The sequence below is a fragment of the Notamacropus eugenii genome, chromosome 1, assembly GCF_028372415.1.
Source record: "Notamacropus eugenii isolate mMacEug1 chromosome 1, mMacEug1.pri_v2, whole genome shotgun sequence".
Lineage (NCBI taxonomy): Eukaryota > Metazoa > Chordata > Mammalia > Diprotodontia > Macropodidae > Notamacropus > Notamacropus eugenii.
The window spans coordinates 431,484,564-431,505,652 of record NC_092872.1 but is presented as its reverse complement, the minus strand read 5'-3'; the positions used below and the strand labels follow the sequence as shown (position 1 = coordinate 431,505,652).

The window sequence follows — 21,089 nt, the reverse complement described above, 5'->3', positions numbered from 1 at the left end:
TTATGTACAAGAAAAAAATATGTAGGTGTTTTCTCCTTGGGCATGATGAAAATAACTTGACTCCGTTTAACTTGTGGTGCTGTAACTAGAGCTATCCTTACTTCTGAAGGGAGGCAGGGGTGTCCCTTGGGAAATGTCACTAATCGGATGGTCCAGCTCTTGGTACTTGCTACTTTGTTCTTTTCCTAGATTATTTTCTAACTTTGATTTAACCTCAAGAAGTGATTCCCTACCTGCTACTCACAAAACTTGGAACATTTCATAATTTACCTGATTTATTTTCTTCTACTGTTTGAAGCGGCAAAGTTAGTTGGGAATCTTATCCTAAAGTCCCTTACAGGAGAATTTGCTGAGGTACTTTATGATTTCAGTTTTAAAACACAGAGAAAAGTAATCCTTTGAAAGCAATTAAGTTTTAACTTTGAATTTTGCCTCCTGCATCATGTAATTTCATTTGCAATCTTTCCCTCCTAGAGTTGAGGCCAACATAAGTTTACAAGCTGGATGGAGGCTAGGGGGCATCCAAGACTGTTTGTTTTTCTTAGAGTATTGCAGCGACTTGACCAGTCTCAACCCTGCTTAGAATGTACTATCTTGCAACTAACTACCTTCCACAAGCTGTACCATTTGATTTATGGAACTTGTCAAGTCTAGTCTATTTTTGGATGGAGAGAAGAGAGACAGGAGGCTGTGAGTGGCTGATATCAGGAGTACATGGAAATTGAGGGATTATGTTGCAGCTTCTGCAACTCTTTCTTATAGATACTTATTTTTCTGGTTCTTCTTTTTCCGTAGTCCTCTGAAGCCCATGCAGAAGAAGCTTAAAGTTTGTTAGAAACCCATGGACTTTACAGCTCACTAACACTTTCTTTTTTGCCAAGAGCTTTAAACACTTACAGGTGCTCATTACTCATAAAGTTGCAGGAATTGCATTTAGCAATAGGAACGGGATTGCAAATATAAACAGCTCTAATCAGGGACCAGATTTTTAACAAATATTTGAGTGTGTTGTGAGCAAAGTACTGTGCCAGGCATTCTAGGGGACATATCCAAAGACATATGTAGATGCTATTGTCACAAAACTTTAAGTCTGACAGAGAGACAACCATTAAGTTTTAAACTGTGTTGCCAGATCATAAGTACAATAGAAGTTCATGGAATGGAATGTGATCTCATTGGCTGGTGATCATGGATTTAGAGCTGGCCCAGGGCATTAGTACATCTAGGTCATCTAGACCAATCCCCTCATTTCAGAGATGAGGAAATAGGCCCAGAGTTGGTTAGCCATTTGCCCAAGGTCACAAAGGTACTATTGTAGTCATAGAGCTGGGATTTGAACCCATGTCATCTGACTCCAAACCCGTGTCTCTTTCCACTCCACCACCCTACCTATGGGTTCATTCTAGGCTGGGATACTCAGAGAAGACTGAGAGAAGAGGTATGGGACTTGAACTGGGCCTTGAAGAATGGGCAGTCTTTAGGGAGGGATAGGTTTTGGGTAGTGATAACATAAGTGAAACCATAAGCATACTATAAGCAGGGAGGAATATGTATTCCTATCCATGTTGCAGGAAGGATTGAGAACATGGATCTGACAGGAGAGAAGGCTGCTTTTTGGGGCGGCCTGAGGCTAAGTAATGAGCTGTGGAGAGCCTTGAAAGGCCTCAAGAGCCTGAACTTAATATAACAGTGGGCCTGTTATAAATTCTTGTCAAGAGAGTGACAAACATTCTGTACTTTCAAGTGAAGAGGTGTTTATTAAGCTCCTTTGTGCCTTCTATGCCAGGCATTCTGGGACTTCCTTTAGTGAGCACACATTCACACTCTTGTACTGTTGACAATTGAAAGTCTGAAGATAGAAACAGGCATTACGTCTTGAGTGCTGTGGACCAGCATGATGATTTGGTTTTTCTGACACTTTTGTTTCAGAGCATTTTGTCTTGTTTCCGTTACTCATTTACCTTGCATTTCAGTGACAGAAGTGTTACTCTAAAGTTATTTCTTGAATGTTGCCTGAAAGTTAAAGAAAATGTTAGGTAATTATGGAGGTATATAAAACCATTTATTTGGAGCTTCAGCTTTAGACACATCTAGTCTAATTACTTTATTGTCTAGTCTAATTGTCTTACTTGACAGATGAGGAAATTAAGGTCGTGGGAGGGGAAATGTCCTTGTGCACTTAGTGACAGAGGCCAGAGTATGATTCACATCTTCTCACTGCCACTTTAGGGCTCTTTTTACTACATTGTGCTTTTTTTGCATTTTCATGACTGGCATTCACTTGAGTCATAGCATTTGAATCCTCCTTCATGTTAGTAGATGTCAACTCTTATAAGCTTTCAAAGCACAGTAAAGCATTTCTCCTTTCACACCTGGTTAATAGCATGGCACTAAATAAAAACAGGCAGACCAGTATATACTTCTAGAGAAAGCCTGAAGCTGGAATGGAAAGATTCTGAAGGTCAGGAAACCTAATCTCATCTTTTCTATTTGGGTAAATTATTTCTCTTCTGGTCTCAGCTGCCTTCTGTGTCTAACGGACTAGATGGTGTCTAAGGCTCCTACTAGTTCTGAACATGTACAGTTCCCTGCATGAAATAAATTCCATGCAGTTACATTCAAACCTTGGTTTAACAGAAATGCTTGGACAAGTGGGGAATATTTGAGCTGCAAGAAGCCTTAGATATTCTCCCATCCTTTCTTCCACATGAGATCCAGAGGGGAGAACTACCTTGCCTAAGGTCACACAGCTAGTTAATGTCAGAGCTAGGATTAGAACCCAGTTTCCTAGCTTATAATTTAGTGTTTTTTTCTCATTGGTCTGAGTTTAATAGAATTTACCAGTAAAGGCAGGGCCAGGCACCAAAGCCTTTTTGTTTTAGTTCTTATTGAAAAGCCTTTCTAAAATCCCAAAGTCTGCTCTTCTGCATTAATAAAGAATAGACAAATAAAATGAACAAAATTGGATTTTTACTTGAAGATCTTGTTGGGACTCAATTATCTTTCCATTTATTAATGTTTGGAACTAGACAGAGTGGAAATGTAGGAGAGAAAAATCCTCCTTGTTTTTCACCTGGATTATTGTAGGTGTAAGAGAGAGAAGTCCTTGTTGCTTCTCACTTGGATTATTTTAAGTAATAGTTTACTAACTAAATTGCTCACTTTTTCTGTGTTTCCCCACTTCAAACTTTCCTTCACATTGCTGCCAAAGTAATCTTAATGCACAGTTCTGATCATGTTACTCCCCGTTTGAAAGTTTCCAGTTGCCTGATAAATAAAATTTCAACAGTTTAGCTTGGTACTTAAGACCCTAGATAATGGCTAGCATTCATTTCCAGTCTTACATCTCCATCACTAGTCTACTTCACTTATTCCACAGTACAACCAATTGGACTCTTCACCATTCCTCAGCTTCCTTCAGACCTCTTCTGGTACAACTTTTGTTGACCACTACAGTGATAGTCTATCTCTTCCTGTTGAAATCCTTCTTTTTCTTTAGGACCTAGCTCACTTCCTTTTTGAGTCTTCTTTGGAGCTTTACCCTGGTCACTTAGCTAGAAGTGATTCCTGCCTCTTCATATCTCTATTGATCTTTTCTATGTTTTTATATCCTTATTTGCACTCTAATTATGTGTTCATGTTTTATCTGATACCCCAACCCACCCCACATTATGAATTCTTTAAGGTAAAAGATTGTGTCATTGTTCATCTTTTTACCCTCAAAGCCTAGCACCTTGTGTTGGCTTCTGCCATTTTCCTCTTTCCCCCCAGCCTCTTGAAAAATCTTCCCATTTCTTAAAACTCTACTCACATGTTATCCCTTCCACGATGTCTTCCCTGATCTTTCTGTTCTTGGGCCTACCTAGGATTTGCCACTCTCATTTATGCTCAGTTTTGAATTGTAGTCTTTTGTGTGTCGTGTACCCTACTAGATTGTAAGCTTGATGGAGGCAGGGACCATTTTTAAATTGATCTTAGTATAAGTGCTAAGCATAACTTTCTGAGGGTCATAGTACCTTGAGTTAAAATGTTACTATGCTATTAGAGAAGATGTTTTCTCTTGCTTTTTTACAGGGTAACTATCATAAAAAGCTGCCTTCTGATGAAGGAGTTCCTGATTTTGCCTGAAACTCTGGCTTTTTGCATCAGAATCAGCTAATTTTGAAATGTGATGCTGAATCTCTTACTTGGCAGCTTGGCTTGTTTGGGGGAATGTGATGACGCATGTGCCTTTTTTTTTTTAAAGTGAGAGGTGTTGACAGAAATTCAATCCTGATTGAAGGGTAAAGGAAAGTATCCAATTCCCACCATGCCTGCAGCTCTGTTAACAGTTGGTTTTGGCCTTGTCTTATTCCATTTCCCATTTAGCTCCTGTGGACTTTAAAAAAAGTTCCTGACCTGAATTTGCCCAAGGTACTTACCTTGGTTGGAGTATTGGTGTCATTTCTGTACTTAAATCATTTGACCTCAGTTTCCTCATTTGTAAAGTGAGGGGATTCTCTTGGGCCTTTCTACTACTCTGATCACATTTCTGATATCTCACTTAAGCAAAACAGTTGTTTAGTTGAAGAGGGTCAGGTTAGACTTTTGTGGAAGCAGAGGGAAGAAATGAGTCTGGTTTGCTGAGCAAACTGGCATATGAGTGTAATGAAATATTTTTTAACACTAAAAAATATGAGGGATTCATATTCAAGGAAACATGAGAAAACTAAGTTGTGACATGTTCAAGGTCTCCTGCACACCCCGGGTCCAGTGTGCTAGAAAAGATAGCAATTCAAGAAAACAGGTTAAGTTGGCTTCAGGGCAACACATTACCATAAAAGTCCATCTATAAATATTTTGTTATATATTAGAACTTTGATTTTGTCTTTAACTTCCTTAGGGAGTATGTGCTGCCATAGAATTTCTAGGTCAAAGAATGTTAACAATTTGGTTACTTTTATTGAATAATTCCGAATTGTTTTCCAGAATGAGTGGGCCAGTTCACAGTTTCACAAACATATTAAGATTCATTTTTAAGTTTCACCTAAATATAGGTTAAACATTCTCTCTGTGGGTCCTTTCTTTTTTTCTCCAGAAGCAATTATCTTTCTGGGAGTTTATAACCTGACTATAAACCTGGTATTTGGTTTTAGGAAAACTTCATGTATAAAAATCTGAAAGAAATGCATTTACTCTACAGGAGGTTACTTTAAACAATGAGATACTTAAAATGGGATTTCATTGATGAATATGGTTTATGGACATCTTTCCTTTAAATGCGCAGGCACTAAACTTAAATTATGTTAGAACTAATAGGTCTACATTATGAGGTAGTATTGATTTAGCAGGAATCTAGGATCTGCTAAACTATGAAGTGTGTTTAGGGCGATCCAAAAATCTGTCTTTGGTTTTGTAGCTCTTAAAAGGTTTAAAAGAAACAAAACAAAATCAAATGATATTGTATAAGGTGTTTTGCAAGTCTTAGGATGCTGTAAAAATCTTTTCACCCCTCCCACCTTGTTTCAGTCCCATAATCTAGTTGAGTTGCTGTTTTCAAAATACTATGAGAGGTTGATGGATTACATTTTCTCCTCTTACCTCCTTCCCTTTTCCCTTTGGTCTCTTCTATCACATTCCAGCCTGGGCAGCATGCCCAGTGACCTGGAGTAGGCATTAGATCATGGAAATTTTAGATTTTTCCCATGCCCACTAATGTTTGGTTTACCCAAGTAGGAAAACTGTATAAGATTGTTGGGTACAATCCTCCTCCAAGATTGTCCCAGGGGCACTTTAATCACCATCACTGAGGAATAGTTTGAGAGCCAGTCATATCGTGCTGAATGGTTTCCTTGGGAGAAGTACTTTGAATGAAAATGGGGGGAGAAAACCACCAGTAGTTTGACACTAGGAATAAAGACTCCAGTTTATCTTTCCTCCAGTTAGAAAGATAAAAAGAAAGGATTAGAGTTCTCTTTTATACTTTTTTGGGATTTCCTTTTCTAGCTCTTTTGGAACTTAGTCTGTAGAGAGACTTTAAAGTAGAACAGAAAAAGTATTATGTATAGATTTGGGGAATCTGGGTTAAAATCCGAGCTTTGACATTAGTTGTGTTACCACAAATAAGTCCTTAATCTTTCTGAATCTGCCTTGTGCCTTCTTCCTCCACTTCTTTTTCTCAGGATCCCCGTTTTTCCCTTTCCCTCTTCAGTGTCTTTCTTTACTCCTGTCTCTCACCCTTAGCTAACTCTGTCTTTTTGCCTATTCTGCCCCTCACTCTACTTTAGTCTCATGCTCTCTTGACTTTTCTCTCTCTCTCTTTCCTTTTCTCCTTCCTTCTGCCTCCCAGCTGAACCAGGCTCCCTCATCCTTTCTTCCTGCCCATCCTCTCCAGCTGCCTTTGGGAGGCCTCTGGGTACAGGGCAAAAGGTACTTAGGTTCATATCTCACCTGTGATACTTAGTCTCTGTGTGACTTGGGGGAAACCATTTAATCTCCCTGTGTGATTTGGGGAGTAGACAAGGTGGCCTCTGTGGTCCCTTCTGGCTCTAGATCAATGATGCGGTGGCCCTATTAGCTTTTCTCCCTTTCATAACTAAACTCCTAAAAAGAGTTATTCATGCTTGTTTTCTCCATTCTCCTAAATACTCTCATTTTCCGTGGGATCTGTGATATTACCTTCTCTTGATCTTGCCTACTTCTCTTCTCTTCCTGTATTTCCTTTGCTGGATCACCACTCATCTCCAACCTTTTGAACATTAGTGTTCTTCAATGGCCTAGATGCCCTCTTTCTTCCCTACCTTGGTGACCTTGTCAGCCCCGTGGATTCAGTTATCACCTCCATGGCAATGACTTCCAAAAATGTCCCTCCCAAGCTCTCTCCTGAACTGTGATCTGATAGCCCTGGCTTCCTGCTGGATGTCACTTGCATGCCCCTTCAGTATTGCTGATGGAATTTTCTTTTCAGACAGCATGGCATAGTGGGAAAAGGCCAGATTTGGTGTCAGAGGACATGGGCTTGAGTCTTTGCTCTCATACTTAGAGTTCCTTGTATGACACTGCACAATTCACTTGACCTTTTTGGGCTTGAGTTTCCATGTCTATAAAATGAGGGAGCTGGACTGTCTGACTTCTACCATCCCTTTCAATTCTAAACTTGTGATCGTTTCCAGAACCACCCTTTTGTCAAACTTCCCCTTTCCTGTTTAGTGCACATCCATCATCTCTGTCACCCAGGTTCATAATCTTGGTGTTATCGTGAGTCTTCGCTCTCCATCTGCATATCCTAAAACTTCTCAAGTCTAGATTCAACCTCTGTGTTGCCTCAAATCAGTCAGTTTTCCACCATCCTGTTTGATGCTAATAGTCTTTCTTTCACTATACTAATAGTCTTCTTGGTTCAGTTTTCTTCCCTCCTCCAAGCTGTCTTTCTCATAGCTGCCTAAGTAATTTTCATTAAGCCTGGGTCAAACTATGCCATTAAACTGCCCTCAGTGGCCCCTAAGGGAAAATATAAACTCTTCATGCTGACCCGACACACAGGAGGGTTGCAACCTCCTTGACTAGCTAGACTTCATATTCCCTCCCCTTTGTGTATCTGTGCCTTCACATGAACTGTTCTCTTTGCCTGGAATATATTTCCCTTCTCTCTGCCCCAGAATCCTTCCTTTCTTCAGGGGGTCAGCTCCTTTGTTAAATTTTTAGGAAATCTCTACTAACTTCTCTCTGTCCTTTCTCACCCTCATCCTGCAAATTGGTTGGTTCTCTCTTCTGTTTCAGCTTACCTTAAATTTACTTCTTGGTTAATTTTGTATCTTAGACTATTATTTCTTTGAGTTCAAGGCTTATTTTTTAACTTTTAAAAAAATTCTATCACAGTGCCTTTCACATAGTACATACTTAGTATATGTTAATTATATTGAATTGAATATATTGAGAGCAAGATTCCACTGCATCACCAGGTGTTGAAATACCTCAGAGGTCAGAAAATATCATCTTAGATCCTTGTCTCCCAGACTAATTTGACTGCAGAATGTGTTGTGGAATATATTCGCTAAATAGAGGGATTTGGAAAATTTGAAGGCAATGTGGAAAAAATCAATTCTATTTTATACCAGGAAGTTACTGTATGGATTAAGGATTTTTGACATAAACATATTTAAAATTTAAATTGGAAAAATATTACAAGCATCATCATAATTTTCTCATGCGACCTTTTCATCGAGTACATTTTGAGCATCATGCCTTAGACTACTCCATAGTCCCACTCACAACTTGTTTCTTCCTCAGACAGTGGTTGGCACCAGCTAGAAGGACTTGCTTCTCAATAAAGAAGTGGCAGCAACGATGTCCCAGAGCAAAGCCTCTTACACCTTTGATGCTCCAACGGCCTTCATCAATTTCACATCTTTGAATAATGAGGATATATATAATGTGGACTCCTGGTTTGGTAGGTATCTGCTTTCTTTGGCAGCTTTGAGGACTGTCTGTGTGCCAATTGGCTTCCCTTTCTGCTTATTTGAGGTATTCAAGTTGTACCCCCTTTGTTTATAAGGAAGGATTATTTATTGCCTGTGAAACTGAATTCTCAATCAATCAGCAAACATGTTAGTGCCTCCTATGTGCCAGGCACTGTGCTAGGTTGCTGGGGATAAGAAGATAATTGTGCTCAAGGAGCTTATGCTCTATTAGTAGGAACAGTGTATACGTGTGTGTGTGTGTGTGTGTGTGTGTGTGTGTGTATACATACACACACACGTATATATAGGAACAGCATATACACATATGTACGTATATACACACAAAAATATATGGTAATTTTTTGGAGAGTGAGAAAGCATTAGTAGCTGGAGGAGTCATGAGGAATGAGGCATTTGAAAGAAACTAGGAATTTAGCATTCCAGGCATGGGAGATACCCATATAAGGGTATGGACATGGGAGATGGAGCATTGTGTGAAGAACAGCTAGAGGGCTGGTTTGGCCAGACTGGATGCACGGAGAGGAGTGGTATATTATAAAGCTGGAGGTAGGTTGAAGTAAGGTTACGAAGGCCTTTAAAAATGCAACCGAAAGTGTTTGTATTTGATCCTTGCAGTAATTGGGAGCCAATGGAGTTTATTGAGCAGGGTGGTGATATGGTCAGACCTGTACATTTTAAAAACATCATTTTGGCAGCCATGTGGAAGATGGATTGGAGAGGTAAGGTCTTGAGGACAGAATAGAATTCTACTTTTATTTTGGACCCTGCTGAAAGTGCCAGATGTGAGGCCAATTCTTACACTGTTATTTATTCTTATCTTTAAACAAAGAGCTCTTTTTATCGGTACCTTGCTCTGTGTATGTGTCAGGCTAGATTCTTGGAAGAATAAGTGCAATGGTCATACCATGCTTTTAATCAGAGAAAACAGAGGTTTGGGTAGGGAGTAAATATTGAAGCATAGAGTGCAAGGGTTGTGGTGAGACAGCCATCCATGTGACCTAGCGCAAGACCTAGTGTTATAAAGTCATGGTGAATGCAGTGTGATTACTTAAAAACCAGCATGATCTTACTCCCCATGAAGAGAAAAGGAGAGGGTCCTTTATGGGTCCTCTGTCTGTCCTCTGCCATGGTCAGATCATGTCTGCAGCATTATGCGTAGACCTGTACTTCACATCTTAAGGCCGTTGACAAGCTTGATCAAGTTGGAGTATACTACAAATCACCTGGACAGAAAGCAAATACATAAGGAAATAGATAAGAGCCAGGGAAGGGGAGGGAATAAGCATTTATATAGTGCTTACTATGTGCCAGGCACTATATTAAATGCTTTACAGATGTTTTCTCCTTTGATCCTCACAACAACCTTGGGAGGTAGGTGCTATTATTATCCCCATTTTATCCTTGAGGAAACTGAAGCAGAGAGAAGTTACTGTGACCTGCCCAAGGTTACACAACTAGTAAGCATCTTGAGTCTGGATTTGAACTCAGATCTTCCTGACTCTAGACACAGTACTTTATGCCCTATGCCACCTTAACTGCTTGGCACTGGGATATTATTACTATGTTGTAGTGATGTCAGTTATTTTGACTTTGTCCAAAGTTATCTTTCTCTTCAAAAATAGAGCAGCTAATGATCTCTTGACTTGGTTGTAATTTTATCCTTCAAAAAGTGGTGGATATAAGGGATATAAGTGAGAGGGATTTCTGTTCTGAACCTGATTGTCACCAGGAATAAAAGAACCATTGTTGGGATTTTCATTCATTTTCATGATGGAAATCTTGGAGGATACACAACCACTCAATTTTAGAATTTGTAATAGGGGGGAAGAAAGCAAGGTATACACCTTCAGTTTTTAGGAGAGCACATTTCATGGAGTTTAGAAAAAAGAGGTGATCCTGTGATCCTGTAGACTAAAATTCTGTGAGGGAAGCCATCCCAAGAAGGCCAAAGAGCTCAGGAATAGAATCCTGAAGACACAAAGAGAAACTATTCCAATGAAGAGGTAAAGGGGTAGTTGTCTATAAAGACCCATGTAGATACATAAGCTCAAACAGCTTAGACTATTGAAGGCCGTGTACAGAGAATGGAAGCAAAGGCAGGAAATGTCACAAATGCAGAAGTGTTACACAGTCCTGCAACCAATGATGGAGTGTGCTGAAGTTCAGAATGAGCTGAAGGTGGTGAATAAAACAAAGGATAATGGGGAACGTCTGTAAGCAGTGTTGGGCTGAGAGGTGGAAGACAGGCAAAGAAGGGTAGTAAGACTGGTTTTGTAGGGGTTGCTGTGGAGTGGCATGCTAATGGATAACAACACAGAGCTTGCTACTTGACTCTTATTTTTCTTCTCAAGGAGAATGATCTCTCTCCTAGGAAGGACAGAAAAATGGCTAATAGGAAATTGATACCCAGTACACCTTTAAGGAGATAATTGGAGAGCACCTCGGGCTGCCTTGGAATTTGCCACCAAGATGAGATGAACTGTGTTCTGTGGTACTGAAAGCACTGGCAGATATGATTACTGAGACACTGTTGGTGACCTTTTGAAAGACCATAGAGTTTGGGGTAGTACCCCAGGCCTGGGCAGCGACAGATGTCATGATTTTCAAAATAAGAGGAGAAAGACTACAAATTGTTGGCCAGTGAGCTTAATTTAGATTCCTGGGAAAATTCTAGAGTAAAGAGATCTAGAAAAGGGCATCTAGAAAAGGAAGCAGTGATTACAAAGAGTCAGCATAGTTTCACCCAAAACAAGTCTTGCCAGACTATTTCCCCTATTTGAGGGCATGCTTATTTGGTGGGTAAATCAAGGGAGTGCTGCATATTCAGTTTTACTCATATTTTAGCCAAGTATTTGATAGTCTCATGCCATCCTATAGAAAAGATGTAGGAGATAAGCTATAATATAGATAGGTGATATATAATGTGTAATCTATTAATATTATATTACATGTAATATAACTGTAAATATCATATAACTATACCATACTGTACTTACTTTACAATGTTACTATTCTATACTGTGTATCTACATCTGTATCTATATCTATATATAACAGGTGAATCTGGAGGTATTTGAATGACACAACTTAAATAATTTAGCTACTAGTAGCTCAAATTAGGAGATTTTTAGTGCAGCATTATGGAGTCTGCCTTCAGTTTTGACATTTAATATTATCAGTGACTGGGATAGGTCCAAAAATGGTGTGCTTATCACGTTGGCAAATAAGATAGCTGGAGAGAAAGTGCGTTGAATGACAAAGTCAGGATCCAAGAAGGATCTCTACATGCTAGAATGTTGAGCTGAAGCTAATTTAAATGAAATTTCATATCAGCAAATGTAAGGCTTTACATTTGGGTCCAGAAGAAATTAACTTAATGAGAACAGGATGGAGATGAGGGTGGGAAGGATTCATGGCCAGCTACCAATTTGTCTGTGAAATATCTGAGTTTTTTAGTGGACTGTAACCCAATGATAGTTAATAACTGTGATATGGTAGTCAGAAAATTTTAATACAATCTTAGAGTACATTGAGAAGCACAGGATATACTACAAGGGAAGGAAGTCTTATTGTACTCTGCCTTGGCCAGATTGTGTGATGAGTTTTAGGTACCTCATTTTAGGAAGGGCATTGATAAGCTGAAGAGCATCTGAAGTTTGTTAATCTAGACGATGAAGGGCTGCCTTGATGCCTTGCCATATGAAGGTATGTTGAAGAACCTTGGAATGTTTAGCCTGGGGAAAGATTGAAAAGATTGGAGAGGCTATCATGTGAAAGACAAATGAGACTTGTTCCATTTGACCCTTGAGGGCAAAATTGGGGACAGTGGGTGTGAATTGCATGCACTTGGCTAAATTTAAGCTTGAAAGTAAGGAAAAAAAATTCCTAAAAATTTGGAGCTCTTCCAAAGTGGAATGGGTTGCCTTAGGAGGTAGCTGATTCTCCCTCACTACAGCTCTTCAAGCCAAAACTGAATGGCTATTTGTTAGGAATGCCCTACAAGGAATTGTGTTAAAGCATGGCTAGACAGGGTGGCCTCTGAGTTAGTTCCCTTTCCAACTTAGAGTCATCCATGTCCATAGGAGACCTACCAGGAAGTTAGGAAGACTGAAGACCAATGTCATATAAGCATCAATTGATTAGCTTAGAGAGGGGAAAATATAAAGCATGGTGATTATTTTCAAGTGTTTGAGGAACAATTATATAGACATTGTAGACTTATTTTGCGTATCATTTTGTTGTGGTTTAGCCAGTGATGCCAAAAACTATTGGGGTTTCAAGATGTGTTGTGGTGGAACTGTCTCTAAGAACTGAGTCAGACCATCTCTAATCCAAGTATAGGCATTTATTGAGATTGATGCCTCTTACAAAGTGGGCTAAGTTCCAAGAGGAACCAGCGACTTCAGAGAAAGCAAGATGGATTTTTATAGTGTAAAGATGCAATTGCATAACAGAAATTATGAATATTAAAAAAGCAGGAGGAGTTTGTTAAGAGATTAGGTAATAAGGAAGGAGTCCCAGCTTCAGTGGAACTGTGCATGTGATCACCCACAATGCATACAGAAAAACTCATTGGGGGGGGTATGTATGTATGATAATGAAATTATAATAAGCATCTCTACGTCATCAGTTCACTCTAGATCAGTTCTTTACTAGTACTGTGCAGGTGCCTACTTAGGGAAAGTTCCTTCTATTGTTTTGGGGTCCATAGCCTGCTTGGGCATCCTGGTGATGCTGCTTTCTGATTGACTGAATGTTGTGGTCCTGTCTGAGACTAGATGGATGTGATTGTAGTTGAGTGCAGAGATACACCTGCTATTTCTGTGGGAAATATGAGGAATGGGTCTGGGGGCTGTGGCTAGCTAGAGGTGGTGGCTGGGATTCTATCATATGGACATGCCTGCTATTCTGTGAGAAATGAGTTCATGGACACACCTGTTGTTCTAGTGAGCAGTGTATGAAGTAGTTAGGATATTGAGGGGAGGGGGGTGAGGTGGTGAGTGGATAGGTAGGGGCGGTGGGCCGGCTCTTCAGTGGGACCTATAAGGAAGTTATAATTGGGGCTGGGGGTGGCTTTATTAAGATTCCGTCAATTTTACTGGAATAGATTTCAGCTCAGTCTAAGGAATGACTTCCAGATGACTAAGGTATTAATTATCATCAGTATCCAGGTGACCAATCAATTTGAGCTAGCTTTTGTATCTGCTTCTCTTAAAAGGGATTTAATATTTTTTTGGTCTGAATAATGACCGTACTTGTTCTACCCTAATATGACTTGTCTACAACCTGAGTGTAACCTGTGATTGGTGTAATTTTTCTATTTGTATGTATTTACTTCTAAAGAGATCTCATTTTAGGCATGTCAACAATAAGGAAGAGCCCATTAGTAGTGTAGAGAGTGAATGAAGGTGTAACTTGTAGTAGGGTTATCTCCTTCCCTATCACCCATCCCTTCATTCCATGTCCTTGACCTCTTAGAATATGCTTGTATAAAATACTGAGAGAGCCTGGGGGGCTGTCAGAAAGTCTTGGTTGCTTTTTGAGAAGTTGTTGGAGCTGGGTTTCTTCTTTCCAGCAGAGCCCTGACTGCCAGCCCTTATTGAGTTGTGTTCTCAGCTGCCCCTGGTAACACTTCTTAATTCTACAAAACTTTCAGTGACAGCCACTGGACCCAAGGCCTAAGAGAGGAGCACTCTTGCAAAAGACCTGCTATGCAGCCAAAGATTTGGAACCTCCTTGTAGATGAAATAACATGACCCTTGGATAGTTTATAAAACCCTTAGATATTAAATAGCCTTGCCACTACATTTTCTTAAGAAAATCACAATCTAGTTAAGTTGTAGATAACACCAGGACAGGCCTATAAAACGTCCATTGGTTTACATTGCTGAGTCCTTACTTTCACTATTCTCCAGCACTTTGTGAAGTATCTTCAGTATTTTGGGTAGAAATTTGATCCTAAGCAATTCTTTACCTTCCTTCTGTGGGATCACATTGGGATTTGTAGTCCCTACAGTCCACAAGATTCTTATTTTATTTTGTTTTATTTTTGTTTTTATTTTATTTTTGTTTTATTTTATTGTTTTATTTTCCTTTTGGAGTGTAAACTGGTAAGAGTTTTGGGTGCCTGTCTAGGTGAGTGTGCATGCGTAACATGACATTGACTTGTACCTTTTTACCTGTCATTTGTTCCAGCTGTGGCTTAAAAATTGCCACATACCTTTCATATGACCCTGGGCAAATCACTAACCTGTTAGAGGCTTATTTTATCTATAAACTGGGAATAGGTGATGTTAATAGGGTTGTCACATAAGTTGGTTGTGAATAAAGGGTTTGGTAAACTTTAAAGTGCAATATAATTCTGAGTAGTTATCACGGTGATCTTGCTTTTCTACAGAGGAGAGGGCCAACTTGGAGAATAAGCCTCCTGAAGATGATGAAGCCCCAGGGCCTTCCTATAGAACGACACCTTTGAGAAAGGCTCATGTCCCCCAAGCAGTTGTCATGCCTCTGAGATCAGGTAAGTGGGTAAGAAAAGATAAAAGAGAGATGAACTGGTAGCCTAGATGAAATGGGAGTTCAGATCTTAGCTCTCTTGCCTTGTAAGTGATCTGGAGAATAAACTAAGTGCTCTGTGTCTTGGTTTCTTCTCTGAAATGGTTAAATACTTATAGTATAATGGATATGAAACCCGTGAAAATTCTATATACATTTTATTTTAAAATTTTATTTCATTTTATTTATTAGTTCAATTTTATTTTCAATTCCAAATTCCCTCCTTTTCCTCTCTCCCCCCCACCCAGGAGAAAGCAAGAAAAAACCCACTACAAATAATTATAGTCATGCAAAACACATTTCAGCATTAGTCATGTTCTAAAAGGGAAAAAAAGACAAAGAAAAAAATATACTTCAATTTTGAATCAATCAACTCTCATTCTGGAGGTGGATAGCATGTTTTATCATCAGTCCTTTGTAATTGTGATTGGTTATTATGTTGATCACAGTTATTACATCTTTCAAAGTTGATTAACTTTACAGTATTGTATAAATTGTTCTTCTGGTTCTGCTTACTTCACTTCATACAAGTCTTCCTAGGTTTTTCAGAAACCTTAATTTAGTTTTTCAAGGCTTGACATATCTATATTGGCCAAGCTGAAAGTTTAGGAGCCCATTCCTACTATGGAAAGGCACAGGAATTTTTAGCCGCCTGTTTCCAGCCAGAGCTGGTGTACCTTCTTTAGGTAACCTAGGGGGCTCTCACTCCCAAGGTCTCTCTGTATTAATGCTAGACTTGGTGCAGGCACCCAATTCAGCAGAATGTCCTACAGCTCAAAACTCCCAAGCTCAAAACATCTGTCTGCCTTGGTATTCCCACGTGTTGACTTCTGCCACCATATCCAGCTATATTAATTTAGCATTGTGTGTGTGGGGCAATTAGACTGCTATGGAATATTTAACTTTCACTCCTTTACCTTACGTATTTCCTATAATATTGCTAACTAAAAAAATTTATTCATTTCAGGTTTTGAACAAGCATTGTAACCTTGCTCATGTCATTTGGTTTGATAAGAATAGGACATTAGGTGTAGTGTTAAAAGGGAGAGTAAGTGCTAGTGGAACAACATTTTTGAACACACAAAATAAGCAGGATGATTGTAATTAATTGCTCTTCAAGGAAATTAATCCTCATGGTCCTTGAATACTAGAGTTGATCATTGTGAACTGGATAAGTATTACTACTAGTATAAGACCAACTTTATCCCCCAGGTAGAAGGTGTCTCAGGGTAGTATACTTCTATGGTCTCTGTTATGTTCTCACTTGAAATGGTTCATTGAAATGAGGAAAGAATTACATAGTGAAAGCATATTCTTTTCCTGAAAAGTGGGAATTGCATCTCAGCTTGGATGACATTACAGTGGAATTTGGTTCTAAAGTATTATCGATATACTAGCAAATTGTCATTTGTTGGCATAGTAAGGTGTACCTGTATTATGTGGTTTAATTTTTTTCCTGTTTGGTTATCTGTCCAGCCCTAAGTTTAAATCAGTTTAAATCTTATTATAAAACTGTAAAATACCCAGTGTGCATGCATACTTAGTCTGAGTCATATATCTAGTTTCAAAAGATGACCAGTGTCTAAATTGCTGGTTACCAAATACATGCTCAGAATCTTGTCCATTTAAGAGGTCATAAATCATAAACATCAAGAGCTTCCTTAAGTGTAAATCTGAAACTGACCCTAATCACATCATTAACTAGATCTGTACTGTCACACAAATGACTGTCCTAATGAACCTGTCTTCCCTACATGGCCTGAGCTGTTAGACTGACTTGCACATAATTAATTTGTGAAGATAGGCAGTATCATCCATCCAATAAGTGTTAAATTAAGTATAGACTTCCTGGGTAGTGTGTTCTACTTGGAACTGGAGGAGCAGCAAAGATTAAATAAGACTTGATCCTTCCCTTCAAGGAGTTTATAATCTCCTCTAGTAGACTATAAGGCATATATACAGAAAAGGGTTTGATTTGCATTATTTTTATATTTATAAGAAGTGAATATTCTACATTCTTATGGCTATTTGTATATGTCTTATCTACCTTACAAGACTATCAGCTCCAGAATGGGCTATTTTCTATTGTTTTTAAAATCTTCCCATAACTCCTGGTGCAGTATTTTTCCTATAGATGCCCCTCAGCAAATTTTTGTTGAATGACTTTTGGACTTTGCTTATTTGGTCTTTGTGTTTTTTTGATTAGAAAGAGATGTAATATTTGCCCAGTCTCTCATTCTTTCCCTCTCCCCCTCTCCCTCTCTTTCCTCTGTTCTTCTCCTCCTCTACCTCTCTTCTCTCTCCCTCTTTCTCCCTTTAAAAAAATCCAAGGACTTGCACAGAACAATAAAAGGTCTGAAATGAGTAGCAGTAATTAATAGAAACTCCACCCTCAACTCCAGTTGTAGTAATACTTTTCCTCATCTAAAGATTACTTACTTAGCAACCTCAGTTATCAGGAAAATGAGAACATGTGGAAAGAAGATTTCTGAGCAACTAAAATACCAGACAGCAAAGTCTACACATAAAAACTCATATATGTTATTCATAATAGAAACCTCCAGACCCTTACTCTCAGACTTTCAGCTCTTGTTTTTGAACAATTCTAGCAAGACTCATTGCTTTCTCACTCTGTAGTAAATTAGAAGTGTGTGTGTAGGGGGCATGGCAGAGGGGATTAGCTGAAAGAAATGAGAATTGACAACTTAATGGTTAGGAAGAAAGAAGGTAAAAATGGTAAAAAGCTTATATAACTTCAAAAATGTAGCAATGTGGGATAATTCAGTGTAGGGACAAAGAGTCCTATATACATCAAAATTCCCCAAGGGCAGTATTATGTTATAGTACAGTATTTGTAATGACAACCCTTGAGGCACCAAGAGAAGTTTATATTATGTTAACTATGCATAATTTAAGAAGACAGGATAGTAAGCTTTGGCAGTAATCTAGACATGACCTTTTTTTAGAAGTCCCCATTTCCTGACTACAGAGAAACTAGTTTGAGTTTTTAAAAACTAAATCATGAAACAAATAAATCCACAAACTCCCTTTGTTGCTATATCTATACTCTATAGAGAAAGCGTTTTGGATTTGGAGTCAGAAAGTCAAGACTCACGACCATGTCACATCGTTGAAGTTTTCTGTGCTGCACTTTCTTCATCCATAAAATGAGGTTATATTACCTATCAGAAAGGCTTATTTTGAAGGATCAGATGAGCTAATAAAGTGTTTTGTAAAACACAAATGCTATATAAATATAAATTGCTATTTTTATGGCAAGTATTGAATGGTAACATGAGCATTTTTTTCCAACTGAATAGTCCTTTGCTCTGTCTAGGGGTCTATTATATGGGGTCTGTGATTTTGTTATTTTCATATTTTGATAAGTGCATTTAAATAATGATTAATTTCCTTTTGCAATCCTATATATTTAACATTTTGCATTTAAATGACTTCTTCTATGAAGGAGGTCCAAAATCCTCAGCGGACCACCAAAGAGGTCCAGGGGCCCATACACAAAAAAACGAGACGAGCCCCTAGCCTAGAACACATTTTTACTCTTTTTTTTTTGCCTTATGTCTTTGGTTTCATGTGCTGACTCTGTGCAATACATACACAGATAGATATACATGACTCTTTGCTTTTCCATTTCTCACTGTAGTTGGCAACACGTATGTGGAAACAGAGAATTCATCAGAAGAATCTGCTCCATCAAATGCTTGTGACTTACCAGGCTTTCAGGAAACTACGTCAAAAAATGCCCCTGGGTTGGGATCCTTTGTTCCAGGCCAGTGCCAAAGGTAACACTAGTGTGGAGGGCCAAGAATGACTTTGGTAGTCAAAGCCAGGCTTAAACTGACAAGAGGCAGCACATCTCTGCTGAGCCCTGGACACCTGGGGATTGCACTTCCTAACATAGATAGTGATTCTGTCCTCTTCTCTGGGGCTGGCTCCTGCCTCTCTTCCTTTGTTCCTTCCTTTTCTCTATACTTGGAATGGATTCTCCCCATCACTCCTTGCCCCAATCTTTCTCTAAAATTCTTGTCCTTCAAAACTTAGTTTGTCTGACTTCTCTATGAAGACTTCTTTGAATCTCTTCTCCCAGTCCCCAGAAATGCTTTTTCCCTCCTCAAATATGCCCCGATTTTGTTTTGTACCCTGTTTATTTGTAGGTGGTGTTCTTCTTTCCATTATCATTTGGTCCCTGAAGGCAAGAATTTGAAGGCAAGAACTGGGGTATCCTTAGCACTTAGCACAGGACTTAAAACATCTGAGAGACAATTAATTAAATGGTTATTTAACTGAATATCATACTAAAATATTAGTTTTTTGCCACAAGAATTAAGCTGCATTTAAAGATTCTTTATGTATTGAGTAATGTAATTGAGTGTCTACATTCAGATTGAATTCTGGTGTCTTGTTTTCTGCCTGGTAATAAAATCCCCCTGCAGTTACAGGTCCAAGGCCCTGCTTATTGAGTCGTGTGAGTGGATGCCATCCTAACTTGCCCCAATATATTTTAAAATCTCAAGGAAACAGGAGAGCAGAACATTTTTTTTTTATTTATAGCATAGCTGGGTGGAAGAAATGACAGATTAATGGTGTTGGGAACCGATGACCTCTGGGCAGGTAACACTGTGACTGCTTTTGCTTAACCACAGCATTTACTACCTCAGAACAATTATATTTTGGGAAGGCAGTCTCAGTCTTACCTTCTTTCAAACTGAATCAGAGAATGCCATGCAGACTAGAGTACACCGAAGCAGTCTGATCATTCTATGTTGAGATGTTTCATGGGGCTTTTTAGAATTATGATGTCATACACCTAGAAGAAGCTCCTAAGAAGCCTTTTGGTCCAGCCACCTCATTTTACATATCAAGAAGCTGAGACTTATAGGAGCTAAGTAGTTTGCCCATGGCTATAGAAGTAGAAAACATCAGAGGCTGGATTTGAACTCAGGTCCTCTGACTCTCAAGCCAGTTCCCTTTCTACCACAGCTGCTGGTTTTCATGTTTGGTTTGTTGTCTTGGATAGGCTGAGACTCAAACCTGATAGAAAGATGCAAGGAGCAGTTCTGTTGCTCTGTTGAGCAGTTCTCTTGGCATCTTTAGCTCCGTCTTACGTGTTTCATTTTATCTTGGAGAGAGATCTGTCATGTGGTTACCATGAAGATATTCCTCTTTTCTAGTCATATCCTGGAAATCCTTCAAGAAGGGAGCAGGGAGGCAGGAAGGATGGCACATACAAACAGACTTGTGTTGTTGGAGGGGAGAGGCAAGGCATTTGGGACTACGTGACTTGCCTAAGGTCACACAGCTAGTAAGTGTCAAGTGTCTGAGGTCATATTTGAACTCAGGTCCTCCTGACTCCAGGGCTGGTTCTCTATTCGCTGCGCTACTTGGCTGCCCCTTTTACTTTATTTTCTAAAAATAACTAAAACTCTGTTAGCTACAATAAAGAATGAGAGTTTTTCTTTCAATATCACCATAGGAGAGGTTAGTTTGTACCTAACTCAAGCTTTACTATGAATGTAGTAGGTTTTAACTTTTAATTAGTTAATTAATAAGCATTTATTAAGTGCCTCCTATGTTTCAGGCACTGTACTAAGTGCTGGGGATACAAAGAGTAACAAAAGACATTCCCTGCCCTCAAAAATCTTACAATCTAATAGGAGACAACAAGCAAACCAATATACAAACTAGCTCTATGCAGGATAAATAGAAAATAATCAGCAGAGGCACTAGAATGAAGAAGGGTTAGAAAAGACTTCCTGTGGAACATGGGATTTTAGCTGGGACCTGAAGGAAACTAGGGAATCTAAAGGAATCCAGGAGGCAGAGATGAGGAGGGGGAACGTTCCAGACAGCTGGGGACAGCCAGGGAAAATACCTGGAGTCAGAGTTGGAGTGCAGGGGAGAAATGGTCAGATTGATGAGTGGGTGGGAGTTGTATTCAGGAGGTGTTGCAAAGGTGAAATTGACAGAACTTGGCAGTAGTTGGGATATGGGGGTGCAGAGATAGTGAGTTATCAGGATGACTCCTGGATTTCAAGCCTGAGGGCCTGGGAGATGGTA

At 39.2% G+C, this 21,089-nt stretch overlaps 1 protein-coding gene across 11 annotated transcripts in view; it reads left to right on the top strand.

Annotated features, from left to right (window-relative positions):
• The window catches only part of TPX2 (TPX2 microtubule nucleation factor), a 73,315-nt gene that overhangs the window by 8,013 nt on the left and 44,213 nt on the right, over positions 1-21,089 (top strand). For 6 of the 11 annotated variants that reach the window (XM_072631634.1, XM_072631636.1, XM_072631638.1 and 3 more), the window contains 3 exons: positions 8,269-8,428; positions 14,857-14,979; positions 18,676-18,814. In XM_072631634.1, coding sequence (XP_072487735.1) covers positions 8,326-8,428; positions 14,857-14,979; positions 18,676-18,814 — 365 coding nt within the window. In that variant the 5' untranslated portion in view covers positions 8,269-8,325. Of the gene's footprint in view, positions 1-8,268; positions 8,429-8,922; positions 9,006-9,067; positions 9,179-14,856; positions 14,980-18,675; positions 18,815-21,089 lie in introns of those variants that run through there. The other 5 variants (XM_072631642.1, XM_072631641.1, XM_072631640.1 and 2 more) reach the window with 4 other exon arrangements.